The sequence below is a fragment of the Bos javanicus genome, chromosome 1 (assembly GCF_032452875.1).
Source record: "Bos javanicus breed banteng chromosome 1, ARS-OSU_banteng_1.0, whole genome shotgun sequence".
Taxonomy (NCBI): Eukaryota; Metazoa; Chordata; class Mammalia; order Artiodactyla; family Bovidae; genus Bos; species Bos javanicus.
In genome coordinates, this window is record NC_083868.1 from 136,717,467 (window position 1) to 136,739,256 (window position 21,790).

At 34.7% G+C, this 21,790-nt stretch overlaps 2 protein-coding genes across 4 annotated transcripts in view; one reads left to right on the forward strand and one right to left on the reverse strand.

The window, feature by feature from the left end:
* Positions 1 to 16,790, forward strand: part of NPHP3 (nephrocystin 3) — a 57,177-nt gene extending 40,387 nt beyond the window's left edge. For 2 of the 3 annotated variants that reach the window (XM_061421311.1, XM_061421319.1), the window contains 10 exons: positions 4,557 to 4,651; positions 5,273 to 5,395; positions 6,979 to 7,168; positions 7,327 to 7,568; positions 8,809 to 8,884; positions 10,124 to 10,251; positions 11,796 to 12,036; positions 13,008 to 13,133; positions 13,730 to 13,845; positions 14,838 to 16,790. In XM_061421311.1, coding sequence (XP_061277295.1) covers positions 4,557 to 4,651; positions 5,273 to 5,395; positions 6,979 to 7,168; positions 7,327 to 7,568; positions 8,809 to 8,884; positions 10,124 to 10,251; positions 11,796 to 12,036; positions 13,008 to 13,133; positions 13,730 to 13,845; positions 14,838 to 15,018 — 1,518 coding nt within the window. In that variant the 3' untranslated portion in view covers positions 15,019 to 16,790. Of the gene's footprint in view, positions 1 to 4,556; positions 4,652 to 5,272; positions 5,396 to 6,978; positions 7,169 to 7,326; positions 7,569 to 8,808; positions 8,885 to 10,123; positions 10,252 to 11,795; positions 12,037 to 12,987; positions 13,134 to 13,729; positions 13,846 to 14,837 lie in introns of those variants that run through there. The other variant, XM_061421326.1, reaches the window with a different exon arrangement.
* Positions 16,791 to 18,266: 1,476 nt separating this feature from the next.
* UBA5 (ubiquitin like modifier activating enzyme 5) overlaps positions 18,267 to 21,790 on the reverse strand; it is a 31,757-nt gene continuing 28,233 nt past the window's right edge. The window contains exons 10-12 of the mRNA XM_061421381.1: positions 21,232 to 21,307; positions 20,974 to 21,080; positions 18,267 to 20,458 (exon numbers count right to left, since the gene is read on the reverse strand). Coding sequence (XP_061277365.1) covers positions 20,375 to 20,458; positions 20,974 to 21,080; positions 21,232 to 21,307 — 267 coding nt within the window. The 3' untranslated portion in view covers positions 18,267 to 20,374. The remainder of the gene's footprint in view (positions 20,459 to 20,973; positions 21,081 to 21,231; positions 21,308 to 21,790) is intronic.

Genomic DNA, 21,790 nt, shown 5'->3' on the forward strand with positions numbered 1-21,790 from the left:
TGACAGTAGGTGTGTGGGTTTTTCTTGGCTATTTTATTCCATTGTTCCATAGGTCTGTTTTTGTGCCAATACCATGCTGTTTTGATTGCTATAGCTTTGTAGTATTGTCTGAAGTCTTGGGGGGTTATACCTCCTGCTTTGTTCTTTTTCCTACGGATTGTTTGTCAATTCTGTGTCTTTTTATGTTTCCATATAAATTTTAGGATCATTCGTTCTAGTTTTGTGAAAAATGTCATGGGTAATTTGGTAGGGATCACATTAAATCTATAGTTTGCTTTGTGTAGTATGTCCATTTTAACAATATTAATTCTTCCAATCCAAGAGCATGGGATATCTTCTATTTTTTTGAATCATATTGTTTCCTTTATTAATGTTTTTTGCTATCAGCATATAAGTCTTTCACCTCTTTGGTAAGATTTACTCCTAAGTATTTTATTTTTTGCTATGACTTTAAAAGGAATATTTTTTTACATTCTCTAATATTTCATTTTTAGTGTAAAGAAATACAACTGATTTCTTTATGTTAATCTTATATCCTACTATCTTCCTGAATTCATTTATCTGTTCTAGTAGTTTTTGTGTGGAGTTTTTAAAGTTTTCTATATGCAGTATCATGTCATCTGCATATAATGACAATTTTAACTCTTCCCTACCAATTTGAATACCTTTTACTTTTTTTTTTTTTTTTTTGTCTGATTGCTGTGGCTAGGACTTCAAATACTATGTTTAAGAGAAGTGAGGAGAGTGGGCATCTTTGTCTTCTTCCAGATTTTAGTGAGAAGGCTTTCATCTTTTCACCATTGAGTATTATACGGGCTGTGGGCCTGTAATAAATAGCTTTTATTATGCTGAGATATGTTCCCTTTGGATCTACTTTGGTAAGAGTTTTTATCATAGATGGATGTTGAATTTTCTCAAATACTTTTTCTGCCTTTATTGAGATGATCATGTGTTGTCTTTTTTTTTGTTGATGTGGTATATTACATTAATTAATTTGCATATATTAAATCATCCTTATGACTCTGGGATGAATCCATCTTGGTTGTGGTGGTGTATGATCTTTATGTATCGTTGAATTCAGTTTATTAATATGTTGTTAAGAATTTTTGCAACTACATTCATCAAAGATGGCCTATAATTTTCTTTTTCAGAAGTGTCTGGTGTGGTATCAAGGTGATGGTGGCTTCATAGAGTTTCTTTGGGAATGTACCTTTCTCTTCAGTCTTTTAGAAGAGTTTAGGAAAGACTGGTATAAGTTCTTCCTTGTATGTTTGGTAGAATTCACTTGTGAAGCTATCTGGCCTTGGACTTTTGTTTGTAAGGAGTTTATAAATTACAGATTCTGTTTTACTTCTAGTTGTTGGCCTGTTCAAGTTATTTATTTCTTCTTGATTCAGTTTTGCTGGATTGTATGTTTCTAGAAAGTTGTCCATTTCTTCTAAGTTGTTGAATTTGTTGACCTGTAATTGTTCCTAGTATTCTCTTATGGCCCTCATACCAAAAAATATTAAGTCCACACAGGCTACACAGGGATGCTCCCACATAAAAATGGTCCTCCAAGACCACAGTAGATAACTGTTTCTCCTAAATCCATAGAGTTAGAGAAATATAAGTAAAATGAAGCAGAGGAACCACTCCCAAATAAGATCAAGAGATTCCCCTGAAAGAACAAACAATGAGACAGACTTCTTCAATCTAATAGACACTGAAACAACAAGATAATGAAAATACTGAAGGAATTAAAAAGGACTATTCATAGTAATGTAGGTTACTGTAAAAAGAGACTAGAAACTAGAAGGAGGAGCCAAGAAAAATTAGAAAATTCACTTGCTGAAATGAAAGCTGAGCTAAAGGCAATGAATAGCAGAATAAATAATGCAGAAGAATGAATAAGTGATCTGGAAGATAGAATAATGGAAATCACCCTATCAGAACAGCAGACAGAAAACCAAATGAATAAAAAAAAAAAAGCAATATAAGAGACCTATGGGATACTATGAAAGCATGTCAGTCTATACATAATAGGGATCCCAGAAGGAGAAGAAAGAGAGAAGGGGAATTGAAAATATATTTGAAGAAATTATGCCTGAAAATTTCCCAAACCTAAAGAAAGAAACATATCTTCCTGTGTACAGGAGGCACAGAGGGTCCCAAACAAGATAAACCCAAACAGACCTATATTAAGACATACTATAATAAAAAAAAATGGCAAAAGTTAAACATAAAGAGTGCAAGAGAATAAGGGGGTGACAGAGAATGAGATGGTTGGATGGCATCACTGACTCAATGGACATGGGTTTGAACCAACTCTGGCAAATAGTGAAGGATGGGGAAGCCTGGCATGCTGCAGTTCATGTGGTTGCAGAGTCAGACATGACTTATCAACTGAATAACAACAAAATATAAAGAGAAGATACTAAAGGAAGCAAGAGAAAAACAAAGAGTTAATTATAAGGGAATCCCCATAAGGCTATCAGCTGATTTCTCTACGGAAACATCACAGGCCAGAAGAGAATGACAAAATATATTCAAAGTCCTAAAACAGAAAAATCTGTAGCCTAGGATACTCTACCCTCCAAGATTATCATTTAGAACTTTTCAGATGAGCAAAAACTAAAAAAAAAAAAAAAAAACAGCAATACTAAACCCATCCTAAAGGAAATATTGAAAGGTCTTATCTAAATAGGAGAGAAGTAAGAATCAATAGGGAAAAGAAAGCCACAATTGGAAAGTAAATCATTTAAATAAGCTGGTTTGTTATTTAGTCACCAAGTCATGTCCGACTCTTCTGCGATCTCATTGACTATAGCCCGCCAGGCTCCTCTGTCCATGGATTTCCCAGGCAAGAATACTGGAGTGGGTTGCCATTACCTTCTCCAGGGGATCTCCCCAACTCAGGGAATGAACCTGTGTCTCATGCATTGGCAGGCAAATTTACCACTGAACCACTGGTACACAGATATTTAAAAATTTCTGTCAAAGTGGTGATAACCACAACAAACAGCAAAAGGACAAACATTAAGATATAAAAGAGGACATCAAGATCATAAAATGTGCGGGACGAGCATAAGAAAATATAGATTTTTTTTTTCCTAGAATGAATGTGTTTGAGCCGTACAACTACCAGTCTAAGGCAAGCAGATATAGGAAAGGGGTTAGCATACATGAAACATAGGGTAACCACAAATCACAAACATATAATAGATTTACAAAAACCAAAAAGAAGAGAAGATAAGCATAATGCAAAAGAAAATCATCAAACCCCAAAAGGAAAAAGAAAAAGAAAGGAACAAAGAAGAAATATAAAACCATGGAAAAACATGATTTAAAATAATAATAAATACATTTCTATTAATAATTACTTTAAATGCCAATGGACTGGATGCTCAAATCAAAAGACACATAGTCGCAGAAAGGATTAAAAAAAAGAGTCTAGAATATGCTGCCTACAAGAGACTCATTTTAGGGCAAATGATACACACAGATTGAAAGTGAGAGGATGGAAAAAACCATTTCAAACAAATGGAAATGACAAGAAAGCAGGGGTTACAACATTCATATCAGACAAAATAGACTTTAAGTCAAAGGTTATTAAGAGAGATAAAGAAGGATACTATATTATGATAAAAGGATCAATATAAGGAGATGATAGTACACTCATCAACATATATTCAGTCAATATAGGAGCAACTAAATACATAAATACTAACAGACATAAAGGGATAAATTGATGGGAATACAATAATAGTAGGAGACTTTAATACTTGACTCACATCAATGGACAGATCTTTGAGACAGAAAATCAGTAAAGCAACAGGCAGCCAAAATGATACAATATAATAGTTAGACTTAGTTGATACTTTCAAGACATTACATCAAAAATAGCAGAATACACATTCTGTTCAAGTGCACATGGAACATTCTCTAGGATTGAGTACGTGTGTGTGTGTGTGTTCGGTCCTGTCCAATTCTTTACAACCCCCTGGACTGTAGCCCACCAGACCCCTCTGTCCATGGAATTTTCCAGGCAAGAATATAGGAATGAGTTGCCATCCCCTTCTCCAGGGTATCTTCCCTTGAATCCACATCTCTTAAGTCTCTTGCATTAGCAGGCAGGTTCTTTACCACTAATGCCACCTGGGAAGCCCTTCAATGCCATGGTTAATTTACATACGTAAACTAATGTAAATAAATTCTTTCATTTGAGTATGCTGTGTTATATGTAGGTGTGGAATATTTGTAATTTCACAGGCTTATCTTTCTCCTTTGTAGTATTAATATATCACTTAAATATAGCTTGCTGCTTTTAGTACTTTTGCAGTTCACATTTCAGATTTTTAATATATTCACTAAAAGTTTGAATTGTATTATATTTTGAGTTCTAACAAGAATTCTCATGTCAGTTGTCACATAAATATATACTGAATTTTAAATATTCTAATGCTATTATACAACTATAAATTGAAATAATTATAAATTTCATTTTAAAAATTCACTGTTAGATGTACAGTGACTTACAGAAAATAGACTGTAATATTTTTTCTTTTCCTCCATAGGCTTGGGAAACAGTGAGACTAGAATACATGGAAAGCCCCACCATTATTGCTTCATATAGACAAAAGCTAACCAACTACTTTACCATGCAGCTAAGGTATTACAAACGTGCATTTTGTTGTTCTTAGCTTCTGCAACACACTGCACCTCTGTGTCCTTACTTTTTTCTTTCTTAGAATAACTTAATGTATAAAAATTTACTTATTATTTTAAAGGTTAAGTCCTCTCCTGTTAATGCCAAAAGAACAAACATATAATTATGCAAGTCAGTCTTTTAATATTATGCTGAAGATTTAAGTGAAATCAATGCAGGATCATTTTATTACTTTTATTTTATTCTAGTTAAATAGTTTAAGTAGTTTAAAAATATGTGTGTGTCTGTAAATACCTGGGTGTGTACAGTTGTGTCCATTGATTTTTTTTTTTTTGATAATTCAATTTGTCTCCATTGATGGTTTTTTTAATAGTTCAGTGCCTACTCTATAGGTGTAGGAAAATACCTATAGAGTTTGATCAGTGGTCCTGAATATTACTTTATTTCCATAGTTAGGTTTATAAAGTTTCTGATTTTTACCTAATTTTCTCAGTATTATTCATAGAGTCAGGGATAGGATATATATCAAATATATATCTCCTCCTTTAACATTTGCCAGTAGTCTGTTGAAGCAATCTCACTGTGGGACAGCAACACTGAATGTTGTCCCTTCTTTTCTAATAGTCAGGACCGAGTGACTTGGAGGAGTGCAGATGAACTGCCTTGGCTTTTCCAGCAGCAGGGAAGTAAACAGAAGCTGCATGATTGTCTTCTTAACCTCTTTGTATCTCAAAACCTCTATAAAAGGTAAAAAACTTATTTGTAGGACATCTTTCCCCAGAAAAACAGATTCAAACAGTTGTTCAGTGTAATGGGAAAATGGCATTCTTCATTTAAAAATTAGTCCACTTTCAGTGGTAACCGTAATATAAAACAATGTGGGAGAAATTTTAAACAGTTTGCAAATTGCCACGTCTACTTTTTCCAAGAGGTAAACAAAAAAGATACTGTGCTGTGCTTAGTCACTCAGTCATGTCTAACTCTTTGCAACCTCATGGACTGTAGCCCACCAGGCTCCTCTGTCCATGGGGATTCCCAGGCAAGAAAACTGAAGTGGGTTGCCATGCCTTCCTCCAGGGAATCTTCCCAACCCAGGGATCGAACCAAAGTCTCCCACATTACAGGCAGATTCTTTACCATCCGTGCCACCAAGGAAGCCCAAACAAAAAAAATAGAGTATTGTTTTTATAAAATCAGAGCTGGAATGCTCTTGAGATAGCTTTGTATCTTAATCTTTCACCGAAGCAGGTTTAAATCCAGACCACCCAGAGAGGAGGTTCATGATGTCTACCTCTTAGGGCATCCAAGTATTTTAAAGTGTAGCCTTCAAACCAGACTTTGGGCTCTTCATAGGATCGGACTGGTGTCAGAATTTAAAGAAAGGATTACCCTTTTTTTTATAATAATCTTTTTTAAGGTTTTATTCTATCTTTTTGGCTGTACTGTGTGGCATGTGGGATCTTATTTCTCTTACCAGAGGTCAAACCCACACACGGTGCAGTGGAAGCGCCAAGTCTTAACCACTGGCCCACCAGGGAAATCCTTTATGTCTCATTGTTATCTCCTGGTGTGTCTGAATTTGCCTCTTGCAGAATCACCTTTTTTATGAGCCAACCTTCTGACCTCTAAGCCCCACCTCTGTCTCACCTAGAAATTTAGACACTTCTCATAACTTAGCTGCATAATTTGTTTTGTTCCTTAATGATCTCTCTCAAATTTCTTTGTTGCAGCTCATAAATTATTTCTGGTCTCCATCCAGTTTTTCATGATTTAAAATGAGATTCATCCTTTAGTTTAACAGCTCTCCATCCTACTTAATACCATCTAGAGATGAATAAGCTTACTTTTATCATTCCATCCCTTGATGAAAATACAAAGCAGGTATTCTGACAGCTTGCCTGTGCTTTGTTTCTTCTGTTCGTATTTCCATCATTTAAAATAATTTTGGGGTGAACTCAGCAGTGGACTGCATATCATAAAAAGTCTAAACAGGATTCTGATAGGGTTCCGTTGGTGAATAATCATAATGGTATTAATGGTAACAGCCAACACTATGGAGTACTTGCTACATGCCATAATCTCCTTAAAGCAACACTTGAGGCAGGTGATATCGGTGTGCTCCTTCTGCAGTCGAGAATGATGAGGTAAGAGAGAACACAGCGAGAGTGCTGTGGACTCAGATGGCAGGCCCAGTTTACACCTTTACCGCACTACACTGGACTGGCCTCCTAATACACTGTCAGTAGCTTGATATGAATTTGTGGCATCTTCACTCAGTAGTGGGGTTTAACATTTCTTTTTCATTATATTACTGTTATTTGTTGAAACAGAGGACATTTTGCTGAGTTGCTGAGTTACTGGCAGTTTGTTGGCAAAGACAAAAGCGCAATGGCAGCAGAATACTTTGATTCATTGAAGCAGTATGAGAAAAACTGTGAAGGCGAAGAGAGCATGGTTTGCTTAGCTGACCTTTATGAAACCCTGGGGCGATTTCTCAAGGATCTAGGCCTTCTCAGTCAGGTAACTTCAGCAGGGAGTTAGAGACTGTGTGGGTCTTCATGTTTACTCTTTTCTCCTCCCTAGGAATTGATGTAGCTTTCATTTGTTGTGCTAATGAGATGGCAAATCTTACAGGATTTCACTCACATTAATTGGTCTTTAACCTTTTTATTCCCCAGGCTGTTGTGCCTTTGCAGAGGTCTCTGGAAATTCGAGAAACAGCTTTAGATCCAGATCACCCACAAGTAGCTCAGTCTCTCCACCAACTCGCAAGTGTGTATGTGCAGTGGAAGAAGTTTGGCAATGCAGAACAGCTGTATAAACAAGCACTGGAGATCTCAGAAAACGCCTACGGTGCAGACCATCCACATACTGCTCGCGAACTTGAGGCACTTGCAACTTTGTACCAGAAACAAGACAAGTAAGATTTCAATGAGTAATTCTCTGGTTTTTTGACAGGGAATTACAGTTCTTAATGTACTTATGTGGGAGGCATTGTTTTGTGGCTGTGTACTTTTCTTTATCCTGTACTTTCCTTATCCTATATTCTTTTGAATCCACCATATTCAAATATTATTCTTGGTCTGGGTCTTCATGGGGTAAACAGAAAATTAGAACTGCAAGGTTTATCTCTGTTTCAAGATGTGTGGAGGACAGAACATGGACTTTGGAGTCATAGAGCTGGATGTGAAAATGAGCTCCTTTTCTGACTGGCTTTGTAATATTGAGTACTACTAATACAGGGTACAGCAAACCATCACCCACATGCCAAATCCAGAAGGTCCCCTGTTTCACACCTAAGGTTGTAGTGGAACACAGCCATAGTTTTTTTTCATTTACATATTGTCTGTGGCTGCTTTCATGCTTTGACAGTAGCTTTTTAGTTTCAACAGCAATCACATAACCCACAAAGGCAAAACTGTTTACTATCTAGCAGTTTACAGAAGTTTGATCCCTAGTGTAATACGCCCTCTGATAGGTATCTCTTCTCTGTCTGAAATCATTTCTTTTGCTCAATCATAAGTGACACATATTGGAATTTTTCTTTTAACTTCTAAAAATATTGTTTCACACAGATTTTGTGTGAATTTCACATTTCTATGTGACCAAAAATTAGTTGATATAGCAAACTAAAGTTTTGAATTTTCATTTAATTAGATTGCATTTTAGAGATTGCCTTTTAAACTCAAAATGAGTTTAATCAGCTGAAAAATAGTTAAATGTCAGCTAGTTGGAAGACTTGTTCTTTTAGTTGCTAAGTCATGTCTGAGTCTTTTGTGACCCCATGGACTGTATCTCTCCAGGCTCCTCTATGCATGGGATTTCCCAGACAAGAATACTGGAGTGGGTTGCCATTTCCTTCTTCAGGGATCCATTTTCCTTCTCCTAAACTCAGGGATCAAACCTGCATCTCATGCATAGGCAGGCAGATTCTTTACCACTGAGTCCCATGGAAGCCCATTTGGAGGACTAGATTTATTAGATTTTGTTTTGTGAAAATTTTTGTTTAAGATTTTTCATTCCCTATGACTCTCACTTCTAGAAATAATGTTGTATTTAATTAGCAAAAAGAGACTTTACATTGGTGCTTTCATTTCACTGAAGTGTGACACTTTGGACATGTTGCTTTCCTTTGACTTACTTTTTTTTTTTTTTTTAAGATATGAACAAGCTGAACATTTTAGGAAGAAATCATTTAAAATTCGTCAGAAAGCTGCAAGGAGAAAAGGCAACTTGGTAATGAGAGATTTCTTTTGTGTTGTGTTTTGAACAAAAAGGAAAAGAACATCTCCATATCATAATGTAGATACATAAACCTCACATATTTAAAAACTTTTGATTTTAAATTGATTTCTAGGGAAGTACTGATTAATATTTTCTGGTTTAAAATACATGTTTAAAAACTAGTATTACTGAGAAGTACAAATTAGTATATGTTTAAAAAGTGGAACTATATATTTTGGTAATCATTTTACACTATATACATATGTCATATAATCATGTTGTACACTTTAAATTTACACAGTGTTATATGTCAATTATATCTCAATAAAGCTAGGGAAATTTTTTTTTAATTTTTAAAAGGTAGAACTATACAATTCAAAGATTAGATTTTAGTGTGAAGCAATTATACTCCAATAAAAATTAACAAAAATGATAAAGGTTAGATTTTAGAAGATGGACTTAAAAGCTGTTTCAATTTTTTAAAGCGCTTGAAAGGAGAATAAAAGAAATTTAGTAAACATTTAATGTTACATTCAAATGCCAAGAAATTATTATCCTTAAATGTAAAAAATTTGTCATTTTTCTAAGCTGCTGATAAAATAAATATAGCATATTTATTTTAACTTAAAATGCTATATTCAGTTTTTTATTAAAATGTATTTGACATCTAACATTGTGTAAATATAAGATGTACAACATATTTATTTGATGCATTTATATATTGTAATATGATTGATTACACCATAACGTCACATCACAAAATTATTTCTTTTTTGTAGTTGGAATAATTAAGATCTGGTCTCTTAGTAAGTTTGATCATTATAATACAGTATTGTTGCCACTATTCCCTATGCTATCTATACATTTGATTTCCAGGACTTACTTGTCTATTAGATGCAAGTGCTATGTGCAGTTTTAAGTACCTGGTATTAAATGTTTAGTAATAGGGTTAATAAATATATGCACCTTGTTTCCTAATCTTTCTGATGCATTTAGGGATTCTGTTCATTTTGCTAAATTATCATAGTCATTTTCACAAAATAGTTTTAAATGAATTTAAGAATGTGAAGTCACTGGGAAGTATGTATATTTTTTAATAATCATTAGAGTAATTCAGTATACTTAAAGTAATTGTAATCTACTTTAAAGGAAACAAAAGGAGAAAGGATTTTTTCAGAACCCTAGTATATAGCTTCAGAATCAGAGATTGCACTTACTTGATGATTGTTGTGAATTTCTATGTTTCTCCAGTATGGATTTTCCCTTTTACGTAGACGGGCCCTACAATTAGAAGAGCTCACATTAGGTAAGGATACACCTGACAATGCTCGGACCCTCAATGAACTGGGTGTGCTCTACTATCTTCAGAACAACCTAGAGTGAGTACCCTACTGTTAATAATGAAAATACGTATTCATTTCATCTCTTAGATGCAAAGCTGTTTTACATTTCTATCAAGCCAAGCTAGAAAAAATCAACAGAATTTTTCATGTATGATATGTTATGAACATGGCCACATTTAACAAAGACCATGACAATTTCTCCACTATTTCCTTTCACATTGTTTCTTTAGTAACTAAAAAGATATTCTGTAGTTTCCTTAGTATTTTATATGTTTATAACAAATGAGTTTGTGTAGATATTGTACAAAAGATCTCACATAAGAACAAACTTGGGACTGAGGGAAAATAAAGAAAAGAATGTAGATGGCTGCTAATTTTATTCTTCAATTTATTTGGGCATAGACTCAAAGACTCTTTTATGAAAAATGAGTGTTTTTGGACTTCTTTGTATGTCCGCAAAATACAATAGATTTGACATTTTGGATATCAGAAAAATACAAATATTTAGCCCACTTCACACGGAGAAGGCAATGGCACCCCACTCCAGTACTCTTGCCTGGAAAATCCCATGGATGGAGGAGCCTGGTGTCCATGGGTTTGCTAAGAGCCGGACACGACTGAGCGACTTCACTTTCACTTTTCACCTTCATACATTGGAGAAAGAAATGGCAACCCACTCCAGTGTTCTTGCCTGGAGAATCCCAGGGATGGGGGAGCCTGGTGGGCTGCAGTCTATGGGGTTGCACAGAGTTGGACACAACTGAAGCGACTTAGCAGCAGTAGCAGCAGCAGCCCACTTCACAAAGGAGCAAGGTCTACTGTTTCTTGTGGTGCTCAGGCTTCTCATAGTGGTGGCTTCTCTTGTTGCAGAGCATGGGCTCTAGGGCACATGGGCATCAATAGTTGTAGCACACAGGCTCAGTAGTTTTGGTCCATGGGCATATGTAATCTTCCCAAACCAGGAATTGAACACATGTCCCCTGTACTGGCTGGCAGATTCTTATCCACTGCACTATTAGGGAAGTCCCACAAAGGGTTCTTTAATTAAAACTTATTTAGTACTAGGGAGCTCCCTTGCAGCCTGGTGGTTAGGATTTGGCTGTTTCACTGTGGAGGCCCAGGTTCCACCCCTGGTCAGGGAACCATCTTGCATGCCACAATGCAGCCAAAATACCAAAACAAACAAACAAACAAACAAACAAAAAAACAACCAGATTTAGTACTAACTCCAAAGGGAGGGAGAAGGAAAGAATACCAAAATCTTTTGAGTTTGGCTTAGTAATTTTTAAGATATAAAAAGTTTGTTTTGGAAACTATTTATGAGTTTGTGTTTTAGGAGTGAAGTGGAGAATGGAGACAATCATCCAGACACCTTAGGGTCTCACACTACTAGGAAGGCATATTTAATTTTTGGAAAAGGGCAGAAAGAGATGAGGGGTAGGAAAGAGGATTTTGAGCTGAATCTTTCATTTTAACTATCTTGGATTTAAGAATAAAAGTACTTCAGTTCTCCTCCTAATTAGGACTAGGGTTCTGACTTCTAGAGAATAGTTTAAACCATCTGGGTCTTTTGTTCATAGAATAGCTGACCAGTTTCTGAAGCGTTCCTTGGAGATGAGGGAGAGAGTTCTAGGACCAGATCACCCTGACTGTGCCCAGTCGTTGAATAATCTGGCGGCTCTATGCAATGAAAAGAAACAGTATGACAAAGCAGAAGAACTTTATGAAAGAGCCTTAGACATTCGGAGACGAGCATTAGCTCCTGATCACCCTTCTTTGGCTTATACAGTAAAGCATCTTGCGATCTTATACAAGAAAATGGTAAGTAATCCATAGCATGCCTACATGTGTTTTATAATATACCAGTTAAGCCATAGTTGCTGTAAGCAAAATAATTTATCTTCCAATGGATATATTATTTTCTATGATCTTTTAAATCACAATGATTTATTTCAGACTTAACTAAATTAAGGTCCTAGTTTAGTTTTTAAAAATACATTCTAAATACAAATGCATTTGTCAGTACTCTAACTAGAACTTATTCTTCTTTTACATTTCAGAAGTTTTAAAATTCAACTAGTATTACGTTTGCTGTGTTAGGCTACCATAGATGTATCAAATCACCCAATTGTAAGGACTGAAGAAGTCTCCATAGCTAATGAAATGACCATTTCACTTTTTCTTTGCTTGCAATTAAATGTAACCATTCTTTACCATACAGTTCTAGTCTAAGTGATATTTGGATTTTTTATGGCTGTCTTTAAGACAAACAAAAATCAGGAGAAAAAACTGCTTTCATTTAGTGTGGTTACAGAGTTGTATAGACTTTGTGGGACTGTTGCTAACCCTCCTAGTACTGAAGTTGATGTTTCAGTATAAAGGATCCATTGCTGCTATTTCTACCTAAATTTCAAGTAAAAAAGAAATAATCAGAAAAATCTGGAAAGGATTTGGTGGAAAATGAGTTTTAAGATAAAAACTTTGATGCTATCTCTAAATTACATATAGCAGCAAACATACTTTAACTGGCATGTGTTTACATCACCAGAAAGTTATAATGGGTGATCCTAAAGAACTTTCTGAGTTATCAGATAAAATGTTCTTATATTCTATATAGCTTTACATATTAGATTTCAGATACCCATAAACTTATCCATTAAACTGGGAAGAAATATTTCTGAACTTTTTTCCTCAGAATTATTTTACCATAAAACTGTATTTATGGAACAAGCTCTGATCATAAAGTATTTATTGCTTTAATATTTTTGTTAGATTTCACTTTTGTGTTTTAGGGGAAACTTGACAAAGCTGTACCTTTGTATGAGCTGGCTGTTGAAATCCGGCAGAAATCCTTTGGCCCAAAGCACCCAAGTGTAGCCACTGCCTTGGTGAATTTAGCTGTTCTTTATAGCCAAATGGTAAGTTCCCATAATGTAATGCTTTATAAATCAATAGTTTTAACATATGAAATATAGGTAAACATGTATTAGATATAGGTAAACATGTATTAGATATGACACAGTAAAAATAATTAAAGGACAATTAAGGTTATCTACTAATGTTCCCTTTAATACTTGAGAAGTTATTAAAGTTACAACTGTAAGACAGTCCATTCTTCTTAGTGTGAAATACTGTGTTTAGTTCATTGCATAGACTTATTTATTTCTGGAGACTCCCTACATCTCTTTATCTAATATTGTTCCTAAGATATATCATTTGCTTGTCATGAGTAAGAGATATGGTACCCTGGGGTACCACAAAGAAGTTTGTGCTTATGTAATTGGATTAATGTCAGTTGTTACCAAGCCAGGTCTAAAACTTAAGTTTCTGAATTTTATTATACTACTTCTCCAATTATGATTACTCCTAAATTAATCAGTTTATCTACATCTTGTAGGAGGATATTAACTCTTTTAAAGTGCTTAGCTAAGTAGGTCAGCTCAGTCTAGAGTACCTTAAAAGTAATTTCAGAAACCCAGTGTGTTCAAATGAGCATTGTTTCTTTTTTAATAAGAAAAAACACAGTGAGGCCTTGCCGTTGTATGAACGAGCATTAAAGATTTACGAGGACAGCCTGGGTCGGATGCATCCTCGAGTTGGAGAAACACTAAAAAATTTAGCTGTGCTTAGGTAAGAATTTTTCACTTTCCTCATATAGCCAAAATCCCTCTTAGGACATCTTTGATTCATCATAGAACCCCACAAAATATTTATTGCTAATATGCTTTTTAGTAGAACAGAGGGTTTATTTTTGGCTGATCTAGTTCAAGAGACATTGAAATAATATCCAGAAGTGAAATTGAAGGTGGCACAACATATTTTGTAGAGGAAGTATCATGACAAATAAGAGGATGGATTACATTTGCAGCTAACTGGCTCTGGGGGTAATCGGCAACTTGCTATCCTCAAAGTGGATTTACCATGTTGACTTTTGCATTATATTTACCTCAAGATGCTAACTTCCTTTAGCAGTTTCACTGTACCCATTACAATGTAGTCTTAATGGTGCCCCGTAAGACACTTGGCAGCAGACAAAAAGGAGAATTTGGGTATTCTGTTTTATTGGTCTGCCTGAAAATGGACTTTTCTTGCAGAGTAAAACTTACAAACTGAAGTTAAAATATAAAGGAAGATCATTTCTTAGGCAAAACACAAAACCTAGAAATGATCCACAGAGTCTTTCCAAGTAATGGGTCAAGCTGCCTCTCGCACATCACTGTGGGACCACTCAGCATTTCACAGTGCACAGAAAACCTGGCTGCAGGGTTTTACACTAGGTGAGGTGGAGAGCACTTCTGGGTAGATTTCAGGTGGATTTTTTTTTTTTTCAATTATTTATATTTTGTCATATGGTTAAATGACTAGCAATTGGCTGACATAATCTTGGAAATCCTGTGATAGCTGGCATTTTAGAAAATTTTGAAAGCATTCAACAAATATAACTTTCTCTATATAAAAAACTAATAATAAAAACCTCCAGTTTTTCAATCTTCAGCTTGGAAAAAAAGAGCACAACTTGTTTTTCTGTATCCTATAAGATCATTTAGAATTGTTAAAAAAATTGTTAAATATTTATCTCAAAATAAATATTTTCATTTTGAGACCTTTTTTTTCTCCCAAAGCTATGAAGAAGGGGATTTTGAAAAAGCTGCTGAACTATACAAAAGGGCAATGGAAATAAAAGAAGCAGAAACGTCACTTTTGGGTGGAAAAGCTCCTTCCCAACACTCATCAAGTGGAGATACATTTAGCTTAAAAACAACCCATTCTCCTAATCTTTTCCTTCATCAAGGACAAAGGTGATAGCAGCAACTACCACTCACTGGAAATGCACCTTAGGATAAAATAATTAAGAAACATTTGGAACTTTAAAATTTATAAAAACTGTTAAGAAAATTTAATTTCACTGTGTGATTTAACTGGTTATTTGTATGATATTGGACTACATTGAAGTTTGAGTCATGACTATTTCAATTTTAGCTGTTTGAAAGAATTAGCTTTCCTATTGTGTGGGAACCAATATCAGATCAGATCAGATCAGTTGCTCAGTCGTGTCTGACTCTTTGCGACCCCATGAATCACAGCACGCCAGGCCTCCCTGTCCATCACCAACCCCCGGAGTTCACTCAGACTCATGTCCATTGAGTCAGTGATGCCATCCAGCCATCTCATCCTCTGTCGTCCCCTTCTCCTCCTGCCCCCAATCCCTCCCAGCATCAGAGTCTTTTCCAATGAGTGAAGTCTTCGCATGAGGTGGCCAAAGTACTGGAGTTTCAGCTTTAGCATCATTCCTTCCAAAGAAATCCCAGGGCTGATCTCCTTCAGAATGGACTGGTTGGATCTCCATGCAATCCAAGGGACTCTCAAAAGTCTTCTCCAACACCACAGTTCAAAAGCATCAATTCTTCGGCACTCAGCCTTCTTCACAGTCCAACTCTCACATCCACACATGACCACAGGAAAAACCATAGCCTTGACTAGACAAACCTTTGTTGGCAAAGTAATGTCTCTGCTTTTGAATATGCTATCTAGGTTGGTCATAACTTTTCTTCCAAGGAGGAAGCGTCTTTTAATTTCATGGCTGCAGTCACCATCTGTAGTGATTTTGGAGCCCAGAAAAATAAAATCTGACACTGATTCCACTGTTTCCCCATCTATTTCCCATGAAGTGATGGGACCGGATGCCATGATCTTCGTTTTCTGAATGTTGAGCTTTAAGCCAACTTTTTCACTCTCCACATTCACTTTCATCAAGAGGCTTTTGAGTTCCTCTTCACTTTCTGCCATAAGGGTGGTGTCATCTGCATATCTGAGGTTATTGATATTTCTCCCAATATAGACACCTTGGAAACCTAAGATGACATGAAGAGTTGATCATGAAGAGTAGACTGGTCTCTGTTCTGTAAGAGCAGTTATAACTCTTTATTAGCAGTTAAGACAAGGAGTTCAAGAATTCCATGATTCTTCTCTCTCAAAATCTACTTTTACCTCACCATTCCTCATCTTGCTATTCAGTAGCAGTCTGGCCCAGTTGTCTACCTCAAAGAAAAGTTTTGGAATAAAGGGATAATGTTTATGGGACATATGAATTGTCTTCGTAAAATGAACTAGTATTAGGAATCTCTGTCTGCTACATGTCTTTTATTCTACCTTTTCCTTGAGCAGATACGGCTAAGCCCACTGTTTTCTGTGCTTTCTACATTGTATATTGTTTTTACTGTGTAGAATGTCCTTGCACAATCTGAAGTCAGTATTGCAGTAACAAATCAAGCCCTTTGGCATTCTTTTAACTTTTCCCAAAATATGGACACAACCTTCTTCCTTAAATGGCCTAAATCTACCTCTTCATTTATCTCTAACTCAAATTACTTTCCCGTTTTATATTGAAAATTAAATATTTTTATAGATTTTATAAATATTGCCAATCTGGGGTACTGTTTCATGCCATTTATGTATTTATATATAATAAAATTTTCATTTTTAATACTTGTAACATTCCAGCATGTATTAATTGTAAAGGTGAGATGTGATAACCATATTTCACTGTTTTAAAATAAAGGTGAAATTTCAAGTTCTTTTTTCCACTCCAGTTTATACAAAAGGATTATATTTACATAATTAAGAAAAATGTTGAACACTACAAAAAAAAAAAAGAATTAGCATTGTAGTTTGCTAATTCACTGAGTAGTTTGCTCAACTTGAGCTTCAGTGACTCCTTAGGATTTTGGTTAATGTTCTCTAAGGCTTGGCTACTCAAGGTGGTCTGTAGACCAGAATCATCAGTATTACCCTGGGAGCTTAGTAAAAATTCACACAGGCTCTCCCCAGACCTATTGAATCAGCGTCTGCAATGTAGCTAGATTCTCAGGTGATTCATATGCATATAAATTTGGGGAACAGTGGTCTAATTTTAAGGCACTACAGTGGTGACTTAAAGTAAATGAGGTAGAATCTTACAAAATGAACATCATTCTTCTCCCTTCTGGCAGAAGTACAACAGGGAAAAAAGAAGATAAACTACAACCATAACACATATTTCTGGGTTTGCCAGCTATGAAAGGCACAAAGCAATTGAATTCACAAATATATCAGACACTGACTGATTTTAGAATTAACTTTTTAGAGTTTAAAATTTGATTATTTAGTGGTATAAGTAATTTAACACATCATAAATAATAAATTTAAATTTAAAATTAAATAAATTTAAATGTAAACTTTAGAAAATAAGCTGAGATTAATATCCTAGAAGAAGCCTGAAAAAAAGGAAAAACTAGCAAAAGGATAATATGCATTTTTCTTTGTTCCTACAAAGTTTGGACTTGAAAAATATACAAAAAGTGAAAACTTACATTATTCAAAGTGACTTTATGGTAAGTTATTAATTATACTTGAGGGGTGATTATTTCAAAAGGTTTAAGTATAGTTTTTAAGACTATATTTTGATCTTACTAATTATACTACCAACTCAAATGTTTTCATGTAGAATGCCTAAAAAAGAATAGGTACTTCCCTGAAGGTCTAGTGGTTGGGACTCCACGCTTCCATTACAGGCAGCACTATGATCCCACATGCCATGCTGCACGGCCAAAAAAGGTTCTCAAAAGGAATATTATGTACACTTTAATATACACATTTAACATGAAAAGCATAGGTTTAAAATAATTATAAATCTGAATTGGAAGGCTCTAAACTATGGTAGTTATAATTAATTTTCATTCATTAATACTTTACAAAAAGAGAAATACTAAAAAAACATGCGATGGGGGAACTTAAAGCTTCATTAATATTCTTAAATATTTATTACATTTTTGGGTTGGTCAGTGTGTTTATGGGTATTCAGGAAGTAATATTTTTACATAAAGGAACTCATAATACTTACTTTTTTTTACTACATAAAACATTTAAATAGTACCATAAATTAACCTCCCGTTAAATTAAAAAGGGATTAAAGTTAAACATATTGTTTGTTTTACTCTAATTTAGAGCATTTGTGCTAAGGCAATTTTGGAGTGTGTTTCCATCTTTTATACTTGAAGCAATAGTGTTATAAATCTGGTCAAACACTATGGGTTTATTTAGTAACATAAAATCCAATGATGATTAATTTCTCATGGTCAGCTGTCTACATATACAAATTTTCATGACATACAGACTTGTCAAGAGAGCACTCTAGATTACAAAAGATACTTGTTACCAGATTTTTTCTGTTAAAATAATAACTTTAATGGAAGATATAAGAAAAAAATTAGATAAGATTTTATAAAATATAAGATAACAGCAGGGTACAAATTAAGAACAGAAAAAAAAATCTTTAGATGATAGTAGGTTCTAATATATATAACTGATTCACTTTGCTGCGCACCTGAACATAAACACAACATTGTAAATCAACTTTTTAAAAAGATGGTAGGTTCTAACTATTTATCAAACTATATAAACTTAAACTTGTAAGTATAGCCTATACCAAATTAGTGTACCAAAGGAATGTTATTTAGAAAGACTGCATTTCTTTTCTGAAATTCAAAGCATCTCTATGAACTAGAAAAGTTATTTTACAGATGAATATACTGAACTTTTAAATAACTGCAATGACCTAGCAAGGCAACATAAATACGTTTCAAGACCAGAAAGCTATCCCCATATATCCTGACATTACTGTAAACATAAGAATCACAGTACCCTAAAATCTCAAAACTAATATATTAAACATATTTGATATTTGGAGCTTTCTGAAATTAATTTGTAGAATCTTATTTCATAAGTAGGAAAGGTACTTGTAACTTTTTAATTACATTTTCCCCTAGAATTTAGACATTCTCTCTTCAAAGCAAAAAAATCATCAAAATAGGAGACAAGCACAGGAACAGCCTACGGATAATGGTTACCAGTGCATGTTTATTAGTCTCTAAACCATTAGGAATTTACTTTAACCAAGGCTCTCTAAGCCTTCATTATTTGTATGCAAACTCCAGAGAAAAGCAGTTTATCAAATGACAATGATCAGGGAAAATGATACTCTTCCCTGTGAAGAAATACATGTCAGTCATTGCAGAGGTAATTTAGGCTTCATTTATTATCTGCTACCCAGGACAAGCCTTTGCCAGTAACTAATTACCCGGGGAATTAAATTTGAATAAAATAAAGTATTAGAAGGTAGCCCATATGATGGGTATAATTTAGGTGATCTTAAGCCTAAATTTATCTTTTGCTCCTCAGTAAAGCACACTGACTCAGACAGATGATATGCTGACTTCCCTGGTGGCTCAGACGGTCAAGTGTCTGTCTACAATGCGGGAGACCTGGGTTCGATCCCTGGGTCAGGAAGATTCTCTGGAGAAGGAAATGGCAACCCACTCCAGTACTCTTGCCTAGAAAATCCCATGGACAGAGGAGCCTGGTGTCCATGGGGTCGCAAAGAGTAGGACACGACTGAGCGACTTCACTTTCACTTTCAGTGCACAAATACAATTTGTACATCCTGAAAATATCTTTACCTGTCTATCCATGAAGGAAGCTTCTTTTTATTTGCCTCTGTCTTGCTTAGATTATATATATCACAAGTTTACACACTTTTCCAGTGCCTACATTTCAGCTTATATTTCATCAGGAAACATTCGAGAGGATGTTTTTATTTTATAGGTTTACAACTTGAAATTCACTGTTGCTCAAGTTAGTAGTAGTGGGCAGTTTTCTTGTAGAGAGCAATTCCAAACACAATGAGTATGTGCCCACTGGCTTAAATAATCAACATGCTGTACCTCTTGTTCTTTCCCTCTATGTGATCACACACTATTCTATTGTCCATGGCTGCAGGCAACAGACTACAAAGGATTACTGAAAAGAAAAGGAATATACCAGCAAATTGGTCCTTTCTTCTCACTGCCCCCGACAAAAGGTCAAAACAGTTCAATGGCTAACCTACAATAATCCTTTAAGTTTTCTTACTATAATGAAATATGAGTTTTAAGAGAGTTTCTGATTTAGTTGAAGGAGGGGAGCAACAAGCAACAGTCAACAGTATTTCCAAAAAGTTAATAACAATTCAGTGAAGATTACACATCAATTGATGTTCCCTTAAGTTTTCTGTTTTTAAATGATTTTTTTAATTGCAAGGGAATAGGTTTAAACACAGGAAATAAAATATAGGCCAGTCCATTATTTATATGTTCTTCATCTTGGCCATAAGGTCTTCCAAGCTTTCACCAGAATCTTCTACTGTTACTTCAGGTACAGAATCTTCTTGCTATCAATAAATGAGGAAAACATGGTGAAAAAATAATCAAAGTTCTTAATGCTTAGGATCAGTAAGCTATAACTATGTTCAAAAAATTTATGAAGTAAACCTTCTTTAATAAATATGCCTTCTAATTTTTAGGAGAGATAAAATCCTTTATTTTCTCCACCAGTCTTTTGACTTACAAGGCAGTAATTTCAGTGTTCTTGAGATCTCTACTGAACTGGTATTTTTAAATGGTATTGTGGCTAAAAATATCAATATACAGAAAAGGTAGTCTTAATCAAAATCTATTTCACCGATCCATCAATGAATGAACAAAACTATGTCTATATTTTCAAACAGTTTAAAATGTGCTGTGCATATTTCCATATTAACACTGAATACCTCTCTCACAAATCTTAATGTAAAATATCTAAAATAAGAAATACTGCATTGGCATTATAAAATAGGTTGAAGATGGAAGAGTATAAATAGACATTTTCTCTTTTATCTTCTTATGGTAAACCAGATTTTAGATGTACCTTTTGGGGAACTGTATATGCCACTATAATTCCTTCAGGTAAGTCAGGGATTGGACCTGAAGATTTTTTCAGTTCCTCTTCTGAAATCTCAGATACCAGCTCAATACCTGTAAAGTTAAACTTAAATCTTAAAACCGCTTTCAAGGAGCTTAATGAGCAATAATCATTCAAAACTTGTATAATCTTAATTATAATTAGATTCCCTCCCATAAAAGAATGTTTTTTTGCTGCCATTTCAATTTATAAAACAATTCCTACCCCACTCATTGTCTTCATGTATTATTTCTCCTTCTTCTTGAATTACCTCCTGTTTGGGCAGTGCTGCTACCTTTTTCTGTAGAAATCAAACAGTTTCGGTGTTTTTACTCATTCTCAGTTCTCTGAAGCATCATTCAGACTTGATCAGAATCAAGAATTCAGACACACTTTTTCTAAGGTCTACATACAGAGACCTTACGGAATACATAGAGAGATCCAGCAGACATGTATCACTAATCATCAGGGAAATGTGAATGAAAACCACAATGAGATAACACTTGTCAGAATGGCTACCATCAAGAAGACAACAAATAACAAGTGTTAGCAAGGACGTGGAAAAAAGGCAAACCTTGTGCACTGTTAGCAGAATTGTAAACTGGTGCAATCATTGGAAAACAGTATGGAGGTGTCTCAAAAAATTAAAAACACAACTACCATGTGATCTAGCAATTTCACTTCTGGGTTTTTTTTTTTTTAAATGAAAACAAAAACACTCAAAAGATATATAATCCAATGTTCATTGCAGCATTATTTATAACAGCTAAAACATGGAAGTCAC